The 25,137-nt window shown below is 38.4% G+C and overlaps 1 protein-coding gene across 1 annotated transcript; it reads left to right on the forward strand.

Moving 5' to 3' along the window:
* Window positions 1-919: 919 nt before the first annotated feature.
* Window positions 920-4,403, forward strand: LOC115920645. Its single transcript, XM_030976932.1, has 2 exons — window positions 920-1,640; window positions 2,674-4,403. Exons 1-2 carry the CDS (start codon window positions 1,466-1,468, stop codon window positions 3,066-3,068), a joined length of 570 nt encoding a protein of 189 aa, XP_030832792.1. The 5' UTR covers window positions 920-1,465; the 3' UTR covers window positions 3,069-4,403.
* The last annotated feature ends 20,734 nt before the right edge of the window (window positions 4,404-25,137 follow it).

The following is a 25,137-nucleotide window of genomic DNA, read 5'->3' on the forward strand; positions in this document are numbered from 1 at the left end:
GTCAGTCAGTGCGTCACCATGGTTACGAAAATGAAAATATGAGGATTTATGACAGCCCTCTTTTTAACTGCTCTCTAGGCAAATACATTATTGGATTTCTTACCCTGAAAAATACCCTTTGTAGACAAATATGAATTTGACATGAATGTTGGAATTAGTGAGGTATGAATATGGCTTTATAATTATGGCAGAGAAAACAGCGGGGAGATTGGGATAAGGCAAGAGGAAAGAGAGATAGAGAGAGAGAGAGAGAGAGAGAGGAAGGGGGGTATAGAGAGAAACAGGAGAGGAGAATAGACAAGAGGAGAGGAGAGGAGACATTAGGAGATGAGTGATAGAGAGAGAGAGAGAGAGAGAGAGAGAAATAAGGAGAGTGAGGCAAAAGAAACGAAATCGACCTTCGATTAAAAATAAGCCGGCTAGTAGAAATACTATACACCAGCTTATCGTGGATTCAACAGAAGATAAAACATGAAGAGGAAAATGCATAACTTTGAGGCTGAACAGAAGAAAAAAAGGTGAAATTAAATGCATCGTCATCCCCACTGAATGTTGAGAACAAAACGAGGCATGGATATGAGCACGATCACATGCTTTCTTTCGTCGTTCAAGGTCCAATAGAGTATGTTCGGAATATTAAAATACGGCAAACACAAAGTACAACAACATCCATGCGACGCGACGCTAATTTCTTTCAATATCAATCTCAAATCGCCCGAAGCTTTTTTTGATCATTTCTTTTCTTTGTTAAGGCGGAATGTGTCATCAATGATAAATGAAAATGATACGCATTTTCATTCCAAACACAATTTGTGCAGTTCAGAAGAAAAAAGTGTTGCGATGTTTTTGATGAAAAATCCAATCCAGGTATTTATAAAGCGCCAATATCTATTTGCCTAATCAAAAGGCGCTGAAATGAGATAAGAAATTTTATCGAACGAAGGGCGATATAAATGGTTTACATTCATCAGTGACATCACGAGTTCGCGGCGGCTTCTCTTCTGTGATGACCCTTAGCGGCATCTTGATAGAAAACAATAACATGCCGACACCCTTTGAGTCAGCCGCGCGGCTTCTTTCATGTACGCGTATCTATAAAAGGAATGTGCGCAATGTATGTTTCGAATTTATATATGGAATTATTTTAGCCGGGATATATTGGTTCTCACGGTGTTGGCGTGAGAATCCTCATTCACCTTGCAGATTTTTTAGAGGATGGTCATAGACATTATTCGGTGGCAAATTAATTTATTGGACTTTATTGAGGAAACATTGTAGTCGGCAACTATTATACTTCGATTCCACATCGGATTTACAGAAGGGAACATTTTAATACAACTTGGTTCTTCAGAGTAATTATATACGGCGACGGGATTTTGAATTGTGTACATTTGGAGTTCATAACTGGTTAACTTTATATTAGCTACATAACTTTGTTAATTGTATCATCGCGTCGGGAATTATAATGCCGAAGGCTAAGCAGCAATCCAGGTGGACAACTGTTGACCGAACTGGGTCCTCACGTCCACGGAGAACTGCAACTGCAACAGCTCCGCCTTCCCAGCCCGTATCAGAGCCTCTCGTCCAGGCACCGCAGCCGAACCCCGGAGTGGAGCAGCGGGGACCTGGTCCATCCGCAAGTGAGTACGATTCTAGGCCGTTGGTTTGCGCGGGTATTGATACATTAAACTCAATTGGAGGCCCTGAGCAGGCGCAGCAGGTGGGGCTTATGATCAATGCCCCTCCCTTGTTGGCAACTCCTCGGGAGGTGCTGGGGTCAGCTGTTCCTCGCGCATTGCGGGATAGAATCTGGAAAGGCGAGTTTGTTGATTTAGGGGCCTTGCTAAAAAATGTCCCCGTTCCAGACGACAGCGCACCCACGGTTATTGCCCTGTCGGGGTCGACATTGCAGGTACAACCGCAGCGAGGGGTGCCGCGAATAACCTCAATAGAGCAATGGACCAGCGCATTTTTGGTATTTGCGTCTATATACACCGAGAAGCATATAGTTCGGGCCTTAGAGATGTTTAAGTATATGGACACCGTCCGGGCGGCGGCTAGATTTGGCGGCTACGGCTGGCGCACATACGATGCGCAGTTTAGGCTGAGGCAAGCAAGAGAACCCACTAGATCATGGGCTGTCATTGATAGTGAATTGTGGCTTATGACTGCCACAGCACCATGCACGCATTCAACCCCCGCCTACTACGGTGATGCAATTCGTGAAAGCGACCCCTTCGGCCAGACAAATTAATAGTGTTTGTCCTTTTTGGATCTGCCAGTAGCACGATTTACTCACATTCTTTCAGAAAAGGCGCGGCCACATTAGCCGCTATGACCGGTTTGACGCAGGGGAAATTGAGAACACGGGGCGCTGGTCCTCGGACGCGCATAAGAGATATGTTCGTATTAGTATGCTACCTGTTGCATAATTCATGATGTATTGTACCATATTACTTCTTTAATCATTTGAGTTTAAGGAAGCGTGTTAAGAAAGATTATCAGTTATTTGGGTTGATCTATATGTTTAAATAGTATTTATAATTGACTCATGTTTATGCATGAGGCAGTTGAAGATCAATATTGTTACATTTCATTGGTGATTTTGAAACGAGTTATCAACAACAATGAGCTGCCGGAAGTTTTCCTTTTTTCTTTTCATTCCTGCTGTAGGTTGCCAGTCTCGTACAATCCTGCTCATAGGCGATTCCATGATCCACTGGTTAGCCGCCTTCGCGCATCGTAAGGGAAAACAAGGTTTGGGGTCGGCAGCCAACGTCGTTTGGAGAGGAAGGAGGGGCCTTAAGCTAGGTCAACTAAGTGGACATATGTCCAATGGGTGCTGCCCGGTTCCTCTCCGTCGCACATCGTTCTGCACGTGGGGACGAACGACGTCGGGCAAGCTAAAAAAGACGAATTGTTCTTGCTTTTGGATACAACACTCGGACAATTGCACGAACATTTCCCCAATGCCCGCATCATTTGGTCGGATATTTTGCCTCGCAGGACCTACAGCGGCTTCAGTAAAGACGAGCAGCCCAAAATTGATTGGACGCGGCGAGCTCTAAACAAGCACGCCAGGCGCATATGCCGCACGATCGGGGGCAGTGCTTTGACTCACCTGGGCATCAGGCACGAGCGGCGCGAGCTGTATAGGAATGGTGGTATTCATCTCTCCGAGACCGGAAATAATATGTTTCTTCATAGCCTTATTAAGGGGTTGGAAAACATGGCATAGATTTTCGTGGAGTTTTTTGTTATTCAAGTCATAATGAAACGTAGTAATCACGTTTGTTTCGGGTAATTGGTCTATTTTTATTTAGCTCAAGCTTTGTAATTACAAAACTCGTACGTTATAGCAAAAGAGACTTATCAGGCTAGTGGTTTTTATTAAGATGTTAAGTTGATTTATTTAACGTATAGATATATATATATATACAGTATATGTTTCCCCATTTTGATGTTTAAAGGTAGTTATTAGGTTTCGGGTAATTGGTTTATTTAGCTCGAGCTTTAAAAGCATAAAACTTTTATGTAACGGGAAAGAGACTTATTAGGCTAATGGTTACGATTAACATGTTAAGTTTATTACATATATATACCCGGATTTTGATGCTGTGTATTTCAGTTAATGAAAATTACAAAGCTTTCTCATGAGCTTGGTCACAGTTGGGACCATGAACGCGTTTTTCATTGAAGACTGCTTTTGGTTTTAAATGAAAGGTAGTTATCTCGTTATTTTGATTAATTGGTTGATTTAGCTTAAGCTTTGAAATTTCAAAACGTGGGTATTGAACAGATATGGTAATTGGTTGAATGCATTATGTTCAAGTTCAAGTTCGCGTACTTTGTACATATATATATATATATAGCCGTTTTGTGGCTTTGTTTTATTTACCGATTATTGCAGAGTGTTTTCATGAGCTTAGTCACAGTCGTGGCCATAAATGTGCTTTTAACTTATAGTTTTTGGTTGGAAACGAAAGGTACATGTAGTTATCACGTTATTTTGGCTAATTGGTTGGATTCAATATGTTCACGTTCAAGTTTGTGTACTTAGTTCATATATATATATAGCCGTTCGTGGCTTTGTTTTACTATACTTACTGTTATTGCGGAGTGCTTTCATGAGCATAGTCACAGTCGAGGTCATTAAGGTGTTTAATTTATTGTTTTTGGTTGAAAACGAAAGGTGGTTATCACGTTATTTTGGTTAGTTGGTTGATTTAGCTCAAGCTTCGAAATCGCACAACGTTGGTATTGAAATGAAATTAAGGTAATTGGTTGAATTCAATAGGTTCAAGTTCGTGTTCGCGTTTAAAACGCGTAGTGAAACGAAAGTAACCCATTAGAATTTAGGGTGAAATTACTATGTCAGTTTATATGCGTACATTACGCGATAACAATATATACGCTCAGTGGCGGCGGGCGGTGCCCGTGTGGCGGAAATTGGCATTTTTGCCTCTTCGCATATATATATGTGTATGTGTATATATATGTTAATATATACATATAAAGGTTATTATGTGTATTACACACTGCTGCAGAATACCCCATGGGAAGGTTGTGTTTTGGAGAATATGATTTGGATTATTTTAATTGGCCATTGTATCTTGCAGAGCTCAATATTTATTGGTTTCCGGTAAGGGCCCCGATGATAACAGGTATCCTGTTTATTTATAACATGTACCCGCCTGTAAAGTAGGCATCTTTTCGCCTGTTTAATGCAGTGGAACCGTGTGTCTTCTTTGTATGCAGAGGGGTGTTATACGTATAGCCCACTTTGTGGTACTCACAGTTAAATTCCATATGAGAAGGTAAACTCTGTTCGCCCTCTTTAATGAGGAAACAGTGTCGCCTTTTTACGGGCTGTGGGGGGTTGTACACAAGTTCTCGTCTGTTGACGGCCCTGATGCAGAGAGTACTTTGGATTGGACATGCCGGCTCCATCCAGTTTTTCAGAGCTCAATATTTATTGTTTTCCGGTAAGGGCCCCGATGATAACAGGTATCCTGTTTATTTATTTATAACATGTACCCGCCTGTAAAGTAGGCATCTGTTCGCCTGTTTAATGCAGTGGAACCGTGTGTCTTCTTTGTATGCAGAGGGGTGTTATACGTACAGCCCACTTTGTGGTACTCACAGTTAAATTCCATATGAGAAGGTAAACTCTGTTCGCCCTCTTTAATGAGGAAACAGTGTCGCCTTTTTACGGGCTGTGGGGGGTTGTACACAAGTTCTCGTCTGTTGACGGCCCTGATGCAGAGAGTACTATGGATTGGACATGCCGGCTCCATCCAGTTTTTCATGTGCAGATACTTGTATAAATTGATCAAAAGATTCGAAAATGATACCCGGGTCCTTCCCTGGGGCAGATTGGAGCAGTGTAACGTTTAAGTAAACGTATTTTATATTCAGTTGGGAAAGTTTGTGTCGTAGTTGTTATTATTGTCATGATGTTGATATTCAGGGTAACAAGATTCCATCCTCTATTAAATCTCAAGTACCCGCAAAAACGCATCCCGTTTCATTTGTTACTGTGAATGTAAAGGATTTCCCCACTTTTGTCAATTGCATCTACATGTATAAGAACCAGGCGCGGTTCTACAAAAATACACATATTTATATACATTTTTGAGGTGGGGGCTTTGGGGGTTCGTGAATTCATTTCTTACACGTATTTTTCTTCATAAAACATCAATTTAAAAGCAAGATTTTTTTTTAATTTTAATTTTTATTTGTATTATTATTATTATTATTATTATTATTTTTTTTTTTTTTTTGGGGGGGGGGGGAGGTTGGAGGCGGAGGGGGGGCTTGGGCCTTCCAAGCCCAACTACCCTTCCTCTATCACCATCAATACTGATTATATACATGGATGAGTGTTTTACATCAGTTATTTACTAGAACACGTTAGCTGCGTCTGGTAGATTCAACCCTACAGTAAAGCAATGTTATGTTCATATCTTATACAGATCACATAGATAGGCGATAAGTAAAAAAAAAAAAAAAAAAAAACCTTACATATTTCACCAATTCCAAAATAATATTATCCTGGGATAAGTTACGTTTAACAAGGGGAAAACCTTGGAATTTCCCTCTTCCTTTAATGAGCGGAGTTTAAATCTAATGCAGGGTTCAAATTTATGGTAGAATATGGGTTTCAAGTGTCCATGAGCAAAACACATCAACGGGTCGATGATAATTATGCAGAAAGGATAGACCCTCATAAAGACTTACTTCTTTTGTAAAACTAGATATTAGACTGAGCGTAAACCGAGTGTCAGATTTAGCTTTTTAGTAAGATACGGACTCAAAGTGTCTGTTTACTGAGTAAAACATATCAACGTGTCAGGGATATGAAGAAAAAACGAGAGGCGGAGAACTAGCTGCAAACTGGAATAACTTAGGAGGTCACACATATCGTGATTTGCTTATTCCTTATTTACCGAGTCTCGCGGACGGTATGTTAAAGCACATACATAATGTCTGCCTGCTTTCTGAACCGTCGGGAAACACACATATACAACATCAATAATTAAAGGGCAAGTCTGGCACATTTCCAATTGAACTCGCTAGTTTGCATACAGCCTATGTAATGTATATCACTGTTTCATGAAATAATGCGAAACGTTAAAATTCCATAACTTTCTTTTTGGGGGTTCGATTTTGTTGAAACTTTCACTGTTTTGTTCGATTAATTTTCTCTATCTATGCCAATGTGTTGGACTTGCCCTTTAATGTCATTGATACGATATAATAAACATAGTCAAAATATCCGTCAGAGTTGCTACAGACATGTTCATATCATGTTTAGATAACAAGAGTAGGAATAATGACGATAAAGGTCCGTTTTGTGCTTTGTGATTCTCGTCTTTCAATCATAAGATCGTGAGTTCGAAACCCACTCGGGACGTTAATATCCTTCAGCAAGAAATCCATCCACATTGTGCTGCACTCCACCCAGGTGAAGTAAATGGGGACGTGGTACGAATTTATTCCTTGAAACGCAGAGCGCGTGTAAGCTATATAAGCACATATTTATGAATGAAGAAGACATATTAGAACCAGGCAATACACCCAACATCGGGTTTAAGTTTTTAATAGAATACAGCCTTGAAATGTCTGTAAGCAAAGCATATCGACAGGCCAGTGATATGAAGAAAGTATAAATGGAGACAAGAAGCACCGGACGTGGGCTGCATTAACAGAATACACGTATCGTGTGTCTCTCGTAGCGCATCGTAATGAGTGTTTTGAATCTAAAAAAGAAAATCTTTCTTTCCCAACCGTTTCGGATTTCTAGAGCATGCGGATCGCATCACAGATGCACGTACGCCACGACGATGCACTTTTAGGAACAGGGTGAGGAGAGAGTGCGGGAGAGGGAGAGAGAAATAAAAAGAAGGAGAGAGACGTGCAGATAGGGAGAGAAAAGCTGACGTGATAGAGGATGGGAGGATAAAAATAAAGAAAGAAACAGAGAGAGAGAGAGAAATAGAAAGTGAAATACAAAGCTTGATGTTGGAGGAGAAATGTAAACATGTAGACATACACCCATAGGATGATAAAGTCGTCAGGAAGATCGAGGTTTAGCCAAAAATTTACGTGCAACTTGCTTAACTAATACAAGGAAAGGTAGTTTCGAAGAGAGATAATGAGAGAAAATGACAGAGAGAGACAGAAAGAGAGAGAGAGAGAGAGAGAGAGAGAGAGAGAGAGAGAGAGAGAGAGAGAGAGAGATGAGACAGATGAAGGGACAGAGCAAAAAGGGACAGGCCTCAAAACATATATAAATCTTTAGGAATTGATAAAGGGGAGTTAAAAGAAAAGAGGACGAGAAACAGAAATAGATAGAGTATTAGAGGTTCACAGAACGGGGAGGGGGAGAATTAAAGAGAAAAGAAATAGAGATAGAAAGAAAATATTTAGAGGAGGAGAGAAGAGGTGAAAAATCAAAACACGTAGACAGGAAGACCAACACATGTGACGATCGAGTTAAAACCAAACATTTGCGTTACATCGGCTGTTTGCTGAAACATAAAGTGAGATGGTTTCCGATGTGCTATGAGAATGATGATGAGCATGGGAGTGATGATGAGCATGATGATGAGCTTCATAGCGATCACGACGATGGATTCGATGACAAAGTGGGATCCGAAGGAGAGAATGAGGGTCGAATCGATAATGATTGAGTAATGAAATGAATCGCTCTACAGACAGAAACAAAATAAATGTAGGGGTGTTGCTAGACCGTCTGGATTAGAGGGGGGGGGGGGGGGGGGGGGAGACGCAACAAACTTTTGCGTTTTGATAAGGCTCTGAAAATCTCAAATTTTTCCTGAGAAACATTTGAGGGGGAACCGCTACACCCTCTAGCCCCTCTCAATAGTAAAAACTGTGAAATTGCAAGGAGATTTGGTGAAAATAAGCAATACTACAATTTGAAATAGATGAATTTCCACTTTGAAAATGATTATTCTCTATTTACCCCAAAACAAGTCGAGAAAATATAAAAAATGTTGTAGTTTCTGTGTGGCTTAGAAAGCATGAGAGTATTTACATTGCATTATAAAGGTCTGGTGTCACGAGTCATGAGACCTTTTACGAAACACAGTGCAGGTCTCGCTAGACGCTCTGGGGAGCACCTGGGGGTAGGTGTGCGGCAAATTAGTTGCAGACGACAGTGAACGTGTTTTATTATATTATCTTCTTTATGGCGCCAAGCCCAAACACAAAGCTTTTCCCCTTTGTGCACCTAAAGCCGGAAGGGCATTCTCACACTCTTCAACACAAAGTTAATTCTTTTATGGCTAGTATCAGAAGTTGTGACTTGAACTGTACGGAAAGGTTCCAGACGGTTATTGAGTTACAGCTACGAAACACTTGTCGGAGGTCCTTCTGACCTTGCAATAAGTTATGCATGCCCTAAAAGATCAACAAATTGAAGGGTCGTTTTTAGTTCCGTTTCTTATGCGCATTCTTTTCTAGATCAATTGGCTCGTAGGTTAAAACCTCGATAGCCTTTTAAACCGTGCACTTATTTATGCATACTACATCAGAAATGAACAAAATGAAAGAGAATCCAATCATTTTAAACAAATGTGTCGTCACCCTGTGCAAAAAGAAAAGCATCTTGTAATTAAAGATTTGTAGACAAACTGTCTTTCAATATCACTTGAATCTGTCACTATGTGTTCACAACATAAACGAAAGAGGTACGTGTTTTCCTTTCCTAAGAAATTCATCTAACCCATTAATGCCTCCCTAAATATTCAGCATTTTAAATGTTTCAGGTGTTTAACCCCACTTCGAACGCAGTTTTGAGATTTGAAGTGTTGTCAAAGATAATGAATTAAGAAAAGAAAAAAAAAGGGGGGGGGGGGTCAAAGTGAAAGTGAACAAAGTGCTTTACGGGTTCATTCATAATTATGAGCCAAACCAGTTGGTAAAAAGAGTGGTTAGTCAAATCCCTTGTGCCCTCATCTTCCACGGGCCCTAGTCATTAGGTCTATGCTATGTCGGTACAGATGCCGCTCAGGTATGAAATAGAGAGAGAGAGAGAGAGAGAGAGAGAGAGATAGAGGGGCAGTGAGGCAGAAATATGGAATAGGGAGGAGTGAACGGTTATGAGAATGTGAGAGAAGAATAAAGAGAACCTGAACGAGAAAAATAGAGATAGAGAAAAGAATATATATAGAGGGGAAAAGAACAGAAGATAGAGAGAGAGAGAGAGAGAGAGAGAGAGAGAGAGAGAGAGAGAGAGAAATTGATATATATTATATTCATATGGGGAAGATATGATACTTTGCTCACCAGTGAGGTGTCAGCCCCTAGAGACCCTCATCAATGCATTTTTCCCGCCAAGAATAGTCTCAGACGCACTTACACAGGGTAGCGTCTATTTTAAGGGTACGGAGACGTGTCAGACTTGACAACCGCGGATTGGGGAAAGTCAATGACAGTTTGCATTCACTGAAAGTATCATGACGAGAACACTCGATGAGATAGACTTTAAGTGATGGCGTCACAATTCATTCCCGCACACGTGACGTGGCATGCCTGACGAATGAGAAATGGCGAGGGGGAACGTTACAAAAAGAAAGGAAAAAGTGAATTAGGATAGACATGAAGAAAAAAAGAAAGAAAGAAAATATGAAGGAATGTGGACTGGATTCAAGCTAAATCAGATTTTATTTTGTCCTAGCTGTCATGACTGTATTATTCCTCAAATTAAACAATGTTATATTTTAATAAAGCTCATGAGTGCTTCACGTAATCATTTTTCATTGAAATGTTAAATGTCAACTGTGCAAATATCGTTATAATATTCATAAATTCGTCGCTGTTTTCACGAAGTGACGGTAGTGAAAAAAAATTGCATTCACTTTGCGTTACGATTTTCCTCACTACCGTCACTTCGTGAAAACAAGGACGAATTATTGAATTTGAATCGTCGATCAACTTGCTCTTTTGTTCACAATGTCCCCCTTGTCCTTGAAGGGAAATGTGTATAAAGAAAAACAAGTGAAAATAATTTATTTTCCATGATTTCACCGAATCATTCGCATAATACCATTTGCAAAAATGTAATTAATGCTGTGCAAATAATTAACTGTGCAAATATCGTTATAATATTCATAAATTATTGAATTTGAATCGTCGATCAACTTGCTCTTTTGTTCACAATGTCCCCCTTGTCCTTTAAGGGAAATGTGTATAAAGAAAAACAAGTGAAAATAATTCATTTATTTTCCATGATTTCACCGAATCATTCGCATAATACCATTTGCAAAAATGTAATTAATGCGGAATCATCCTTTTAACTCCATCAATAAGCTGAGATGCTGATGGATTGTTACACAATGCCCTGATCTAAAAAAAAAAAAAAAAAAAAAACATACTCGGATTAAATAAACCAAACCCAACAATGATAATAATAATTAAAAAAAATCGGCCTCAAATGTGCTAATTAAACGATAATACGTCCAAGCTTCGCAAATGTCACGTCTATTACTCAAAATAATTTAGCCACCTCCCAGACTTTACATTCTACATAGTCTGATCTATTATCAAACAAACCTATCGCTTCTCTTGACACAACAAATTAAGGATGCTGCCAATGATTAACTCGGGGGAAAAAGACCAAGCCGATTCTTTTGTTCGTAGGATGGCAAATGAAGGTTTATATAATGTTACCGATCAACATTGATATATCATTATGAATATACAATTTAAAAAAAAACGTGGTCGATAATTTTGTTGCGTAATTCATTACCTTCCCTTGCAAGCCTACAAAAAAGGCGGACCAGCCGTGTTGCACGTAGCCTCCTCTAATTTTGCCGAATGTTGACCACCCCCTCCTCTGTCCGTCCTATTTACCCTTCGATCCTATAGGTTCTTGTGAACTCCTTATTGGATTAGCCTGGCGAGAAAGAGAACGAAATCAAAGAAGGAAATTGGAGACAGGTCATGCGATAGCTCTGAAAGTCACATTAATGAGGACCGTATGTGTGCGTGCGAGGGTGGGTGTGTGTATAATTTGATTTGCGATGGCCCGGGGGTGAAGAAAGTGCATGAGCCTATGTGCATGACTACACACTTCAAGGCCCCATTTCACGAAACTTGGCATCAGTGACAAATTACATTTTTTGTTATAAGCTACGGGAATCCTTGCTTCTGATTGGTTATCAGCAGATTTGCCAATGAATTTTGTCATTTGTCATTTAAAAAAGGCTTTGTGAAACGGGTCCCAGATGTCCTGGACCTTGAAGTCTGAGGGAGATATGAAGTTAGTGCGAAGAACGAGAAAAGTGAATATTATCTACCCCAAATGTTCAGTGTCCTCTGCAACTGGTAAACATTCATAAAAATGGCAAGAACAGCCGGTGGTGTTTGTGCTGGTGGTGGTGGTGGTAAGGGGGAGGGGGGGGGGGGGGGGGGGGGAGGGGGCCGGGGGGAGGTGTATCCTAGGAGAGTGAAGAGTGTATTACAACAACATAATAGAACGACTACATCAAAACAAAGGACACACTGATCAACTGATAATGCGAAATATTTAGTTAAAACATCAAATAATTATAATTATGTCTAAAAGAAAGGTATAATGCATGAATTTAAGGAGGTTGTGCTTGTCCAGACTGAAGATTGTTACTTGAGGGTAATATATTTATCATGTGATATTCACTGTTTTCCAATTATTTGCATGTTTCCGAAGATGTGTCCGATTGGTTTAGGCCATTAGGGGATGTAACGTCTGATGCAAGTCAGAAGGGCGTCCCACCCATATTCCCTTTCATGGAATTAACACCTTCTTCCCTCTAGTGATAAGGCTACATTAGTTTTGGGTTGTATCTGATGACAACATTTGCAGACAACGACATGAATTATTAATAGTCTGAAGAACGCGAGTCTTACACCTCCGCCACAACCGCCAAACCGACTCCACACCCAACTCAAAATCGACTATTTCTTGGCCAGTTCTAGAAATAACATTTCTTGTTCGATCTGTTGTCGGTCTGAAGTCGGGTTTATTGGTTTGAATAGAGTTCTACTGAGAGCCAGAACGGTGCAGTCGTTTCATCTTACACGGAGATAGCGCCTTCTGGTTCTCAGCCTCATGCAAATATGATCTATGTGGGAAAGGGGGAAGGAGTTTGTGTTTGCAGATTTTCTCTAGACAGTGACATGAATTCTTAATGGACTGAAGAACGAGAGTCTTATACCTCAGTCCCACCGCTGTACCGATTCAAACCGACCAATTCCTATCCATTTGGTAGTTTCTTGTGCGATCTGTTGTCGGTCGGGGGGGGGGGCATTTCTCGAAACCATCATAAGTTTAACTAACAGAATTAACACGCGTTTCTCCAGTATATCCACGAACTTAGACTTACGACGGTTTCGAGAAACTGGCCCCTGGTATCGGCCTCGGTGGTGTGACTGGAATTGTGATGCAGGATGTATCGAGTGTGTTCCGAGAGAGAACATTCAATATTCTACTATATTTACTGTAGAAACATGCTCCATTGCAGACCATTACACATCGGCACTTATATTTGCCTGTTCAGCAAAAGATCAATGTTTGAAGTGGCAAAGGGCTTTAAATATTCGTTTGGTGTAAAAACGGCGAGATTTTGAGTTTTAGACGTGAATATAAGAATGTGAATACATAAGAAAATCGGGATTATATTTCAAGTACAGTGGAACAGGGTGTTTCAAAAAAAAATTAAGCACTCGATGGCGACATGAATTTTACGAAGGGTGATAGCGCGTGAGTGAGAGAGAAAAGCAAGAGGCAGAGAAAATTAGAGAGAGAGAGAGAGAGAGAGAGAGAGAGAGAGAGAGATAGAGAGAGAGAGAGATAATTACCATTAAGGGATCAGAGGAGCACGTAACTCCCACCAATTTGGCTGTGATCATTCTAATCATTTTGATACACAACTTTTGAAAAGAAAATCAATGTACACGCTACAGAAACGTTTAAACATTATTTAGGCTTAAGGTTAATTTTGTTTCAGCAATGCTCTGCACATACTGCATGTGACAATAATGACGAGGTCGTGCTACACAATCGTGACATTGTGTATAGGCTGTACGTAGACAGGGCACTATTTTAATGGACCAATATGTCATCTCACATACTCAATATATCAACCGCATACAGGTTTTCAAACAATCCTATTTGCTGAGGGGTCTTCCTTGTCTGAAGTTGACGGATGGCTTGATTGTACTAAAGATAAAAGTCACGTACATTCAGATAAATTGGTGCCGTGTAGCTGGCGTAATGAATGGTTAAATAATGATTGATAACAAATAACTCTAAAACGTGATCAATTATTGAGGATCGGAAAAAGAGGGCACCAAGAACAGTGGCGCATTCACCTGCGTAAATGCTTTCCCCGTATAAAGACCCAAAACTCAAAAGCAACTTCAAATTATGGGTGTAAGGGAGCCAGACATGTCCCATCTCTCTCCGTTCGGGGATTGAGTATCATTAAGTGTTATTCCCAAAGTGGAGGGGGAATTTTATAACTTGATCCAGTGCCAATGTCGTTTCCAGGTATGGTCACGTGATCTGGTTACTTGCAGCCAATCAGCACGTAGTCGTCTTCACGCCTGAATGAGCATGAAATAAACGTGATGGTCGCTTCGCGATATTGCTAAACATAATACTTGTAGGCTAATATAATAAAGTTAGGATCTCCTTCAGTTATTTATTAAAGCCTTAACTCGATGTAACGTCAAATGATAACAATCGAATTCGATAACAAATGAATTCACATTCTGACATCATGCTTTTATGAATGATTACCTGTTTCGTCATGAATACATCAATAAAACTCCATTTTGAACAACTTCAAAATGCATACCGGATTCCAAGAAAGCCGCCATGAACTTACCTCATACACCCGTACACAAAATATGTGAGAGAGGACTTCAATGTGGCCGATATGCGGATGAAAATCTTGTGTAATAACTTCATTTGGGAGTGAGGCACTGTTATTGCACTGGGAAGTATGTTAACGACGTATAATAAACACAACGATGTTTGATTGATGCGGTTATTCATTTTGGGAGAACGAATGTGGGGGCTGGTCGCTTTGTTTATTGCACTTCCACTCACCCTCATGATTTTGCGGAGTTAAAGGACCATTCGATTTTAAGATGCCTGACTCATTTGGTAGAGTTGAAGTTGAGATGACAGAATCTTGAAGAGCTTCTGTATCCTGTTAAATTTTTATCATAAGGGAATTTTATGATAAGGGTGGGCTGGTTTTGCTTTTAGCGTTAGATGCTTTTGTTTATGTGCTCTGCACTTCTTTTTGTATTACTTCTCGCCTCTGGACTCTAAAATTGCGCCATCGCCACACTCTCTGCAGAATTCCTTCCAATTTTAAGTACTGGGAGGTGTTTCACAAAGATCCTAAGTTGAACTTATCATTAATTTAGACTTAACAATTATGGAAATCCGGTAGCATCTTTGAAACTATTTTGTAAAAGTTATTTTAAAAGGCAGAACATGTTGATTCAAATAATTCATATTTTTTGTTATTTTCAAGGAAATTTCATGTTCTTGAATTGGAATTTATGATAAGTCTAAATACTTAAATGTTGCTTTTGAATACACATTATTTCAAGGCTACAAATGGCTCACCATAATGTTTAAGTCCAACTTAGAGTTAAGTTCGACTTAGGATCTGTGTGCAACACCCCTCGGTCACATTAATATTTGGAGGGCGATGGTTAATCGGCAATCATTCTTGTCTCTATAATTCCGAAAGGTTTACAATATCACATGAGTGAAGAGTGACAAATTAATGATATATATTAAGGCCTTGCTTACATGGACATTAAAGTGCCCTAGCGGATTTTAACGTGCATCATTCCATCACAAGTCTCATGACTAATACACCAGACCAAACATTACAATTTTGAAATAAAGTTTCGATGACAGAAATTCTAAACATGGCTCGTTACTTTGCACAAGTCTTTTCACCGTCTTTACCAAATACATCGCACATTTTCTTGAATCCAGGATTATGTAAAGTTATCTGGTCTGTCCTATAACCGTGGGCTATAGCGGGATCATGTGTGTGTGTATGTGGGGGGGGGGGGGGGGTAGTGACAACTTGGCTATAAATACTGTCAAGACAGTGTATACAGAGTACTCGCTTTGAAAGTAACATGCTGACAATCCGGTATGTATACGAGAGAATGTTTACTGTATAGGCTTGGCACCGGACGTTGGCATATGATATGCTGTCAAGTTAAGGGCACAATAATATTTAAACTAAGGGACCAATACATTTTCAAAAGGCGCAATCGATTGACATAATAATGTGGAGGAGCACAATTCCGCCATGGGCTAGCGTCTCGTAACCCACTGTAAACTTATTTTTCATTTTTCTAAATTGCGTAAGAGGCAGGAAAGTGAAGCGAAAGATTTAAAAAAAAAATGACACTTTCTTGTAGCGGAAAGGATATATCATTGAGGTATACTAACTAATTAACGAATACACCGTCTTACTGTCAGCATGCGAGGTAATGGTTGCCCGATTGCAATTCAATTCAAAGTAAAACAAACTTCTAGATTTCTTTTTAAAAAACTGTGTATTTTACAAAAATGGGCATATAATGTAAAGCAAACAGAGTACCACAAACATACTTTTAAAAACATGAAAATACAAGAAAAAAATCAAGGCGTATGAATGAGATGACAGTTGTGAGGGTATTGGTGAATTTTAAATCTCTCAGGAAGGGGACTACACCCCCTCCCTCTTTGCTCTGCATTGTCTGCCAATAACGATGGCTCTAGGTATGATCAGAGGGGCGCTTTAAACCTGTTTGACCTCTATCTGCAGGCGATAAATGCAAGCATGCAAGAGTCAGTGTCCATTTTTCAAAGACACCTGTAATGGTGATGACCGTGAACGTGTGACAGGTAACATCTGTACTGACTGAGCCCGTGTTTAAATTATGTATCAGAAACGAGCTTCTTTCCACGACCATCACCAGTAAGTGTAAACTCGTGACGAAGCCATCTATGTAGGTCAAACTGGATGAAGTGTCGTTTTGTTGATTTGTAATGAATATGGGAATATTGTCGACCGAAAGGTATCCTCTTAAGGGTCAAAGTAGCCTTACTTCTCTTTGTTTTACGCCAAAAATTTATATTTGCTCAAATTTGTTTCGGTTGACTAGACCTGGCAGTGCGTGGATTATTTAACACATGCAACTTAATAGTCTCCTTGCAGAAGCAAATCCCCCTATAATTCACCGGGGATAATTTATTTCCAGCTTACAGTTTTGATTGAATAATATTGTCTTTATGCATAAGCTGGAGTGGAAAGCAACTTCATAAAGAGCTAATAGATCCCTTCGTTTGGATTTTCACCCTCTCCAAATTACACTGAAATCCATTCCAAAGTAGTGGTTTGAATCAATCTTTTAAGCCTGGATATCCTCTCCCAAATGAAATGCCCCCTCATCATACTAATACGACATTACTCCTTAAAGGGATAGTTGAGCTCTGTTGCAGAGGGCGCTACACAAAATAATTTTTTGTGAGATAATGAAAAACTGAGTGTCAAATTTGAAAGAACATAATATTCAAATGACAAAATCATCTTTGTTTGATCAAAATCGGTTCAGAGACGGCTGAAATATAACGATTTCTACTTGTGTACCACCACAAATATTAGATATTTTGAGAAATTTCAAAAAACCGTTAAAAAAACGATGTTGGCTTTTTTGTTGGCATTTTCGTATTGCTTATATTACGCACAACCGGCCGGCCCATGTATTTTTTTATTTTTAATTAAATAATTAATTAACGGTCACCGTGTTTTTTTAAAAGTGGAGTTGAATTGGTATGATCGTATTGGATAAATTTCACACATTTTGGGGTCTAAAATTACCTTCATAGCAATTTTAGGTTCTAAAAGGGCACTAGAAATGCCATAGATAAGAATAAAAGCAATAAACATGCACTTTGAAAACAGAACTCAACTATCCCTTTAAACAGAGTATTTTCACAACTGAACATTTACCGAGAAGGTTGCTTTGTCTCCCCCTCCCATGAAACTACATTAATGTTTCCTATAAACGAATTATGTTACGATGTAAAGGTTTAGAGGGTAGGCGGAAGATATGTAAATAAATTACAAACGCGCGATATGCACTGATTGGATGCATGATGGCTAGCAGTGGTAACGTGACAGGAAGCACCGCTTTTAAATCAAGCCATTGAGCAAGGTGCTTTTGTGCAAGGCAATCATCCCAAATTACCAAGTCCCTGGGATAGGATGTAAACCACAGTCCGACCTGTCGCCTATCTACGAGCACATAATTGCTATAGTACGCAGTCAGGTGAAATAGATCGTCAGAATTTAGTGAATTCAGTTTCAAAACATTAAACACAATATGCTACAAGACTTTCATATCTAACTAAGACAGTGCAATCCTATATCAAGATCATTGCAGATGAAATATTCATAGAGTATTATTCTCAATATGTATAGAAATCTTTTGGTATGGATTATGCGCTACAAAATATTATTTTATCAATATGCCATCTAGTTGCATCGTTATTTTATGCAAGTTGTCTCCCAAAGATTAAGCGATCACACCTACTCATGTGTCATACACATTTGACAAATGTCTACTATAATTGTGTCCTGAACTGACTTTTACTGTGTATGGCTTTATTCGTGATTTATAATTCTCGGTCGTAAATATTTTCGCCCTTTGTTTAGGCTGGCGACATGGACAATATTTGGTATGGATTATGCGTTACAAAATATTATTTTACCAATATGCCATCTAGTTGCATCATTATTTTATGCATTATGCAAGATGTCTCCCAAGATTAAGCGATCACACCTACTCATGTCTGCATAGACATTTGGCAAAATTGTGTCCCGAACTGACTGTTATTGTGTATGGCTTTATTTGTGTTTTATCATTCTCGGTCGTAAATAAATTCGCCCTATGTTTAGACTGGCGACATTTTTTCATTAGTAATGGCTCTCAAAGTTGGATAGGCTACGTGCGTCTTTTAACGTCATGTTTAAGCCATTGGCTAAGTTTTTCTTTTTTCCCTCTTTTGTGTGAGTTTCTTTAATTCTCTCTTTCTCTCTTTCTTCCTTTCTTTTTTTCCTTCTTTCTTTTTTACCTTCTTTTTCTCTCTTTTTTTTTTTTTGCTGTTTAATTTTTTTTATACATAATTGAGAAAACTGCTACATGAATAGCTTCAAACTTTGCATTAGAGTTAAATATCTAAAAAAAAGTGTTCACACGCAATGCATTGTTGCACAATGGTTCATCATTTTTTTCCCGGTAGATATTCACTGTTGCATCGTGAATATCTTTATAATTTGTTCATATGGTTCTTTGGCAATTTAATAACGAAGATATCCATTGTAGTTCACATGTTTGACCTTGAATACGAATTGAAAATCGAGTTCGATTTCATACCTCATTTAAAAGTAATCCCAAATGCAGTATTTGCCCGGAAGTGATAGGTGTCATGTTTTTGTTCATACAAACATACCATACGTAAACAACTCAAGGCGAGAATGAGAAAAAATTAATGTACTTATCACTGCAAACATATTATTATTCAAAGATTTTTGCCCCAGGCAACGTAATGTGATGCATTCCTGCACGTAAAGATTGAAAAAGTTAATCATGTTTAGCCTACATAGCTAGCTCAATATCTCATGATATTAAACGCATACCCAACGAAATGAGCATGCCCGCGAAAGTTTCAGTCTTCGAGTGCAGACGGTACATCGTGATCGAAACGTATTACGATCACAATTTATGGCAGGCGACTGAGGACGCGCCATATTTTCTGCCTTCTGCTGTCCGGTCGTTAACCTGTTTGTTCGAGCACCAACGATGGGCGTGAAATATGATCTGTCTTTAATTGAGCAGCTTTAATCTGGAGAAGAGAGAAGGTGAGGAATGCTTGGACTGGTTGTTGATATAATATCATGATTGTCGACCAACGACATGATCATTCGGACGGAGAGCCTGTTTGAGGTAGCCTAAAGGTCCTTGGACATTCGATCAGGTCGCAGAACTGATGTGCACCGTGTCAGGTTTGTTTATGCAGCATTTAGAAGAATATTAATATATTAAAGGAAGTTAATCTGAGTTGTGGAGCGCAGTGAGCAAGCTGATGAGGACCTTATATTAAATCAAAGATTGTAACTGCGAATATTTTACGTGTGTAATCTTGAATATGTTGATTGAGTTAATTAGCTACGATCGTGTAAATTAAAGAAATGTTAACCGGCTTAAGCTACTTATCAAAGCGTTGTTTAGGTTGAATAACAGATTAGCTATTTGTGACTTATATTGTTTATACATTTTCAGCGCAAACGTATATACTAGACTCAAAACTCTATTGTTAAAGAATCCATCTACACGTGTATAGGGAAAGAAATTTTGCGGTCATAATTTTTGTGAGAAAGAGAAATCAGAAAATACTAGTGCGTAGCGTTTGTGCGTGTGAACGTGGGTGCGCGTGTGTGCGTGTGTGTGTAATTGCTTCCGACAGCAAGCTACCGCTCGTTGAGCACGGTATAATAAGCTTGGTAGACAAAGACAATATATCCATGAATAACTACGCCTCGAGGAAGGTTGCAGTGGTTTAATTGTACATCCATAATGAATAAGATCCAAGAGCAGGTGAAGGATCATAGGATATGATGTTTAAAGAATATCCTAAAATAACTCAAGAGAACTTTTTTAAAAAACCCTCCCGAAAACGTCAACCTTAGAAAATCAACCTGATGCAATTTCAGTTAACTTGTGCCTTATTCCTTGAAATGACATTGGCCAGAACAACAAGGCAATGATAAACATAATTCTGAACATTCTATCGCTAAAATATAGTAGGATATTAAAATTGCACTTGACTTGGTCTGTTGAAAGTCACTGCGATTTAGTTAAAAGATTTTATTTATGTTTTTTTGAAGCGCATTTTTAGAAGGCGGGTGATTTGAGTAAAGTAGTTTTTACTGCCGCCATCATTACTTTTTTTTTTAATGAAGAATTTTTAAAACGCCAGCATTGCATTTTTGTGATTAAAGGAGATTAAGTGCTCATCAAGGACATGCAGACGAGACAGACAGACAGGGTGGTAGACAGAAACAGTGGGAGAGAAATAGAAGAGAAGGGAATATGAGAGAGAGGGAGAGAGAGAGAGAGAGAGAAACCTAGGCATACTAGGCGGGCGGGGATTGATACCCACCTCCCTTTTCTAAAATGTTAACAGTATTCATTGGCATGTAATGATAGTCCATGTGTACACGTATACATTTTGAATGTTTTTTTCGTCAGTAAAATAATTGAAATAAGATATCAATATACCATCATTCATCCGGTGACCGTTACCATAATATTGGTAGGTATACAATACCCGGAAGGGGGGGGGGGGGGAGGCTACATCATCGTTCCCTTACCTCTTATACTATATAGGAGTTATACGACGGGGATAATGAAAGAGGGAGACAGGGTGAAAGAAATGTAATACAAAAGAGACCGAGAGAGGGAAAGAGAAAGAGGGAGGGAGAGAGAGAGAGAGAGAGAGAGAGAAAGAGAGGAGGGGGCAAAAAGAAGGGGCGTACCCATCACCATCTAAATGAGAGAATCGTGAAGTTGTATCGATCATCATCAAGTCTTCCTTTCTTCTATTTTCAGCATGTTGTTCATATTTGAAGAGAAAAAAACGGGAGTGGAGGTACTTTTGGTTCGCTAAGGTTTATGGACCTGACTTTGTGCTGGCTGTAAATCTGCCAGCTTTTCATCTAACCAAGATTCTCAAACTAAAAGACCGTCTGTCGCTTATGAAAGAAAGAAAACAAATCGGCCCGTATATGAATATTCACATAATATCACATATAGAGTTCGCTCACATCATTATTCTTACAAGCGATATTGATTTGAGTTGTTTTGACATGATACAAGTTTGCTTCAGGCATATTTCAATGTCATACGACAAATAACGAAAAAATGAGATTAATAACAAATATTTTGGGGCAATAATCGATACCATGATGTTTGTTTTTATTTTTGCTTTTTTATATTTAAAGCTCCAATTGATTTTAACAACTGTTAAAAAACGATTATTTTTTTTCCTTTCTCACAAATCCATCTCCTTATTATGAATGTACATGTTTAAACCAATGTGTAACGCTATTATGGCGATCATATAGTGTTACAAAGAACAAAGCAAAAAATTTTAGTCTATAATCATTGCACCGCACGAAATCAATGCGCTACAGAAATCATTACGACAACATAACCTAGGCCTTGAGGCAATTTATTGTGTCTCTCTCGAGTTACATCGGTCTTTTGCGGTCATTTTGACACATTAGTGTGGCGGCTTTTCCTGCCAAAGAAAATCTCACACTGGTTCTTGCATTCTCAGCGCATGCAGGGTGTGGATTACTCCACGGAAATTTGCCTGCGATGCCGAGACCATTTTCATCAGTCTAATTGCGTGGTTGAAATATCATTTGGTTGGTCTGGCTCTGCGTCAACATGACTAGAATGATTAAATTCCTTCATGTTCACATTCATGCAGCCAGAGCTCAGCGGTGTTATAATTGTGTTAGTCGGAAGTGTGAAGTCGACATACTTCTGTTCTAAGAATAAACAACATTAATTTGCTTTGGGTTGGGGTGAGGTCTCAGCTGCTTCTTCAAAAAATAAAGCAAATTTGTTATCACAATGCACAATGGTTCAGTGCACCAAGACGTGCACAGTATGTAAGTCCTCGATGCAGCGATGTAAATAATAATGAAATGATCGAATAAACATCATGGTAAATGTTTTTCTAGGAGTCACATACAAGATCATAGTAACAATAACAACAGTAATGATCAAATTAATGAGATAATAATAATAATAATGGTAATATTTATAATATTTTAATGTATATAACGCTCTCACACAATTGGTTTCACATCACTTTACATGGTATAAAGGTGGAAAAACCAGCTAAATAAATACGTCTTCAAGTGCTTCTTAAAGGTGTCTATAGTGTTGGTGCTCCGGTGCTGTACGGATGTTCCGGGTTTACAAGGAAATTAGAATTGACACAAGAGTGCGAAAGAGTGCCATAGAATCATCTCAAGTATTGCCAAAGAAATTTTAATATTGGATTTGGATTCTCTTAAGAGATAAGTAATGCATATATTAGTCAGAAATCATTTAGATAAATTCTGTTTTGAATGAGTAATAGGTAATTTAGTCGTATTCGATTTGTGAATTTATTTGTCTGATTCTCTTGATTGTGGCAGAGGCGTATCCAACGAATGGCGGGGTAGAGGCAGGGTGGTGTACGCCCCTCCCTGTTTGAAAGCCCAGAAAATTCATCAAAATGTCATCAACTTGCAGTATAAGTTTATGGCCCGCGCGGGGCTGTCCAGAGTGTCTGCACGTATACGCCTTTGCAGACACGACCGTGGTAGGAGTAATGAAAAATAAACCTGTTTTACACTTTACGGTGATTGCAAGTTGTTTTAAGTGATTTTGTTAAAGCATCCTTTTAAAACTCATGGTCACTACTTACCGCTCTTTTCACGTCAATGATAGATGCTTCAGAAAGGCAATGGCCTATCGGATTTACCGGCTTAAACATACTTTGAAGATTGGATTGCAAATTAACATTCTAACAAACTGCCCCGAGATACGAATGTAATCAGTCAATGTAATGTGCTTTTCCTATAAATAACATTATTCATCTGGCTCGCCCCGTTCGAATCACTCCAAACATGTCCAATAGAATTAGCTCACCCCGAAATAAATCCACGCAGTCTGTAAGATTAGGAGGAAACAAATTCAATTACACGTGTTCTGAATGTGAGTGGTACCTACATTTAGATGGAGATGTGAGCTTGATTGCTATGTAACTCTTCTCGAAGCGTCCTTGAAACCCTAATGTCAATGATTGGTAGGAGGTTGTGAAGAGGCTGACTTTTAAAATTGTTTTTAATGTTGTTGTTTGATATATTCTACAGAATTTAGAACCTTTGATATAAGATTTTGAACTGTCATTTTCCAAACAAAAAGACAGACAGTGGATATTATAGCAGAAAATATGAGAGGGAGTGACTATTATTCAATATTTCGGTTTTGAACTTCAAATTTGCAACAGAAAAAAAACAAAAACAAAAATAGACAAACATACAAAAACACGAACAAATTGAAAAACAAACAAACATGAGGACAGACTGGCGTTTAAAGTAAAATAAAGTAAGCTCATATGAGATGCCATGAAAGTTTAAAAGACCTTTCCACCAACACAATCATCATGTAGGCCTATACCTTATGATAGGCTACCTTCCACCTTTGTTTTTTTTTGTGTTTTTTTTAATTTGGTTTCTATAATATGAAACTTAATTATAATTATTATTTAAAAAAGTAAAAATATCTAAAAGTCCTTGCTTGGACAATGAAATGAGTAGAAATCCCTGTGGAAGCTTATCCAATCATAGTAAAATAAACAAATCCCCGAGATGGGTATGGATATGATTAGATAAATATCCAGGGATTCTTCCTAATCGGAATGTCATCATGAAGATTATCTATTGTTTATTCAATGTCAGTGAGATATGTATGGTATCAATGTTTAAAATTATGATTGTCAATACATGAGCGGCGTATTGGATGTACACATACAAAACAAATAATAAATACAAGTAAACATTAAGGAATGCTCAATTCATGAACAAACATGATTTTAATAACCTATTTAGAATAACTGCTTCAACAAAAATCTTTTTCATTTTTTCTTTTTGTGGAGGCTTCATTATGACATTTACTGCAATACATTATTTTATGGAATCGATCATAAGTTCAGATTTATTACCATGTAAACATAAAAAAGGCCTTTTACGAAATAATGTGAAAAGAACTGTGTGTGTTTAAAATTCATTTTTGTCATAAAATTCATAACATTCATTTTTGTCCACCTAAGCATATTTACTTTTACGTTGATTATTTCCAATTTTCACTCGATATTTAAATTTGGTTCACAATATCTTTGTCAGCATACGATTAATTCAGTAAAGAGTTCAGTAGAAAGTTTTTAACAAGCAATTTAAATCTATTTAAAGTTAAGGCTTCTTCCAATGTTTTTTTAATCTAATGAATTCCAATATTTTGTGCCGGTGAAAATTATAGTTTTACTAGAAAAAAAGCATTCTGCTTTATGGCAAGTGATACAAATCATTAACTCATAACTTTTGCCTGTGTAACTGCTCACTTTCACTGGCAATCTTAACTTTACTCTATATCTCTTTTAGAATAGCACATCCCATCAGTCTCATCCCATGAGCAATCAATGTGTTCGAAACACAAACATTTACTCCACATTCCCAAGGTACCTTTACCTCTCTAAAATCTTTCCTCTGACCTATTTACATTTAACATCTATTGAAGCAAATGGACCACATGTAATGGCAGAAATGCCGCATCTCCGTATTTGACTAAGCGTACTATATGCAAGACGATATAACTATATCTTTTTCCAGAGCAAACATTTTATTGACATAAATTTCGTTGATAAACTTTCCTAGTCCCCCAGATCTTTGTCGGTCATATTATCTATGTATTTCTCAT

The sequence above is a fragment of the Strongylocentrotus purpuratus genome, unplaced genomic scaffold (genome assembly GCF_000002235.5).
Source record: "Strongylocentrotus purpuratus isolate Spur 01 unplaced genomic scaffold, Spur_5.0 spur5_scaffold_9, whole genome shotgun sequence".
NCBI classification, from domain to species: Eukaryota; Metazoa; Echinodermata; class Echinoidea; order Camarodonta; family Strongylocentrotidae; genus Strongylocentrotus; species Strongylocentrotus purpuratus.

What these genes read in the sequence shown, in the direction of transcription:
- LOC115920645 (XM_030976932.1), top strand. Translation starts at nt 1,466, where the DNA reads ATGCCGAAGGCTAAGCAGCAATCCAGGTGGACAACTGTTGACCGAACT. An exon ending in GGGACCTGGTCCATCCGCAA is followed by an intron (nt 1,641 to 2,673) that starts GTGAGTACGATT and finishes TTCCTGCTGTAG; the next exon opens with GTTGCCAGTCTCGTACAATC.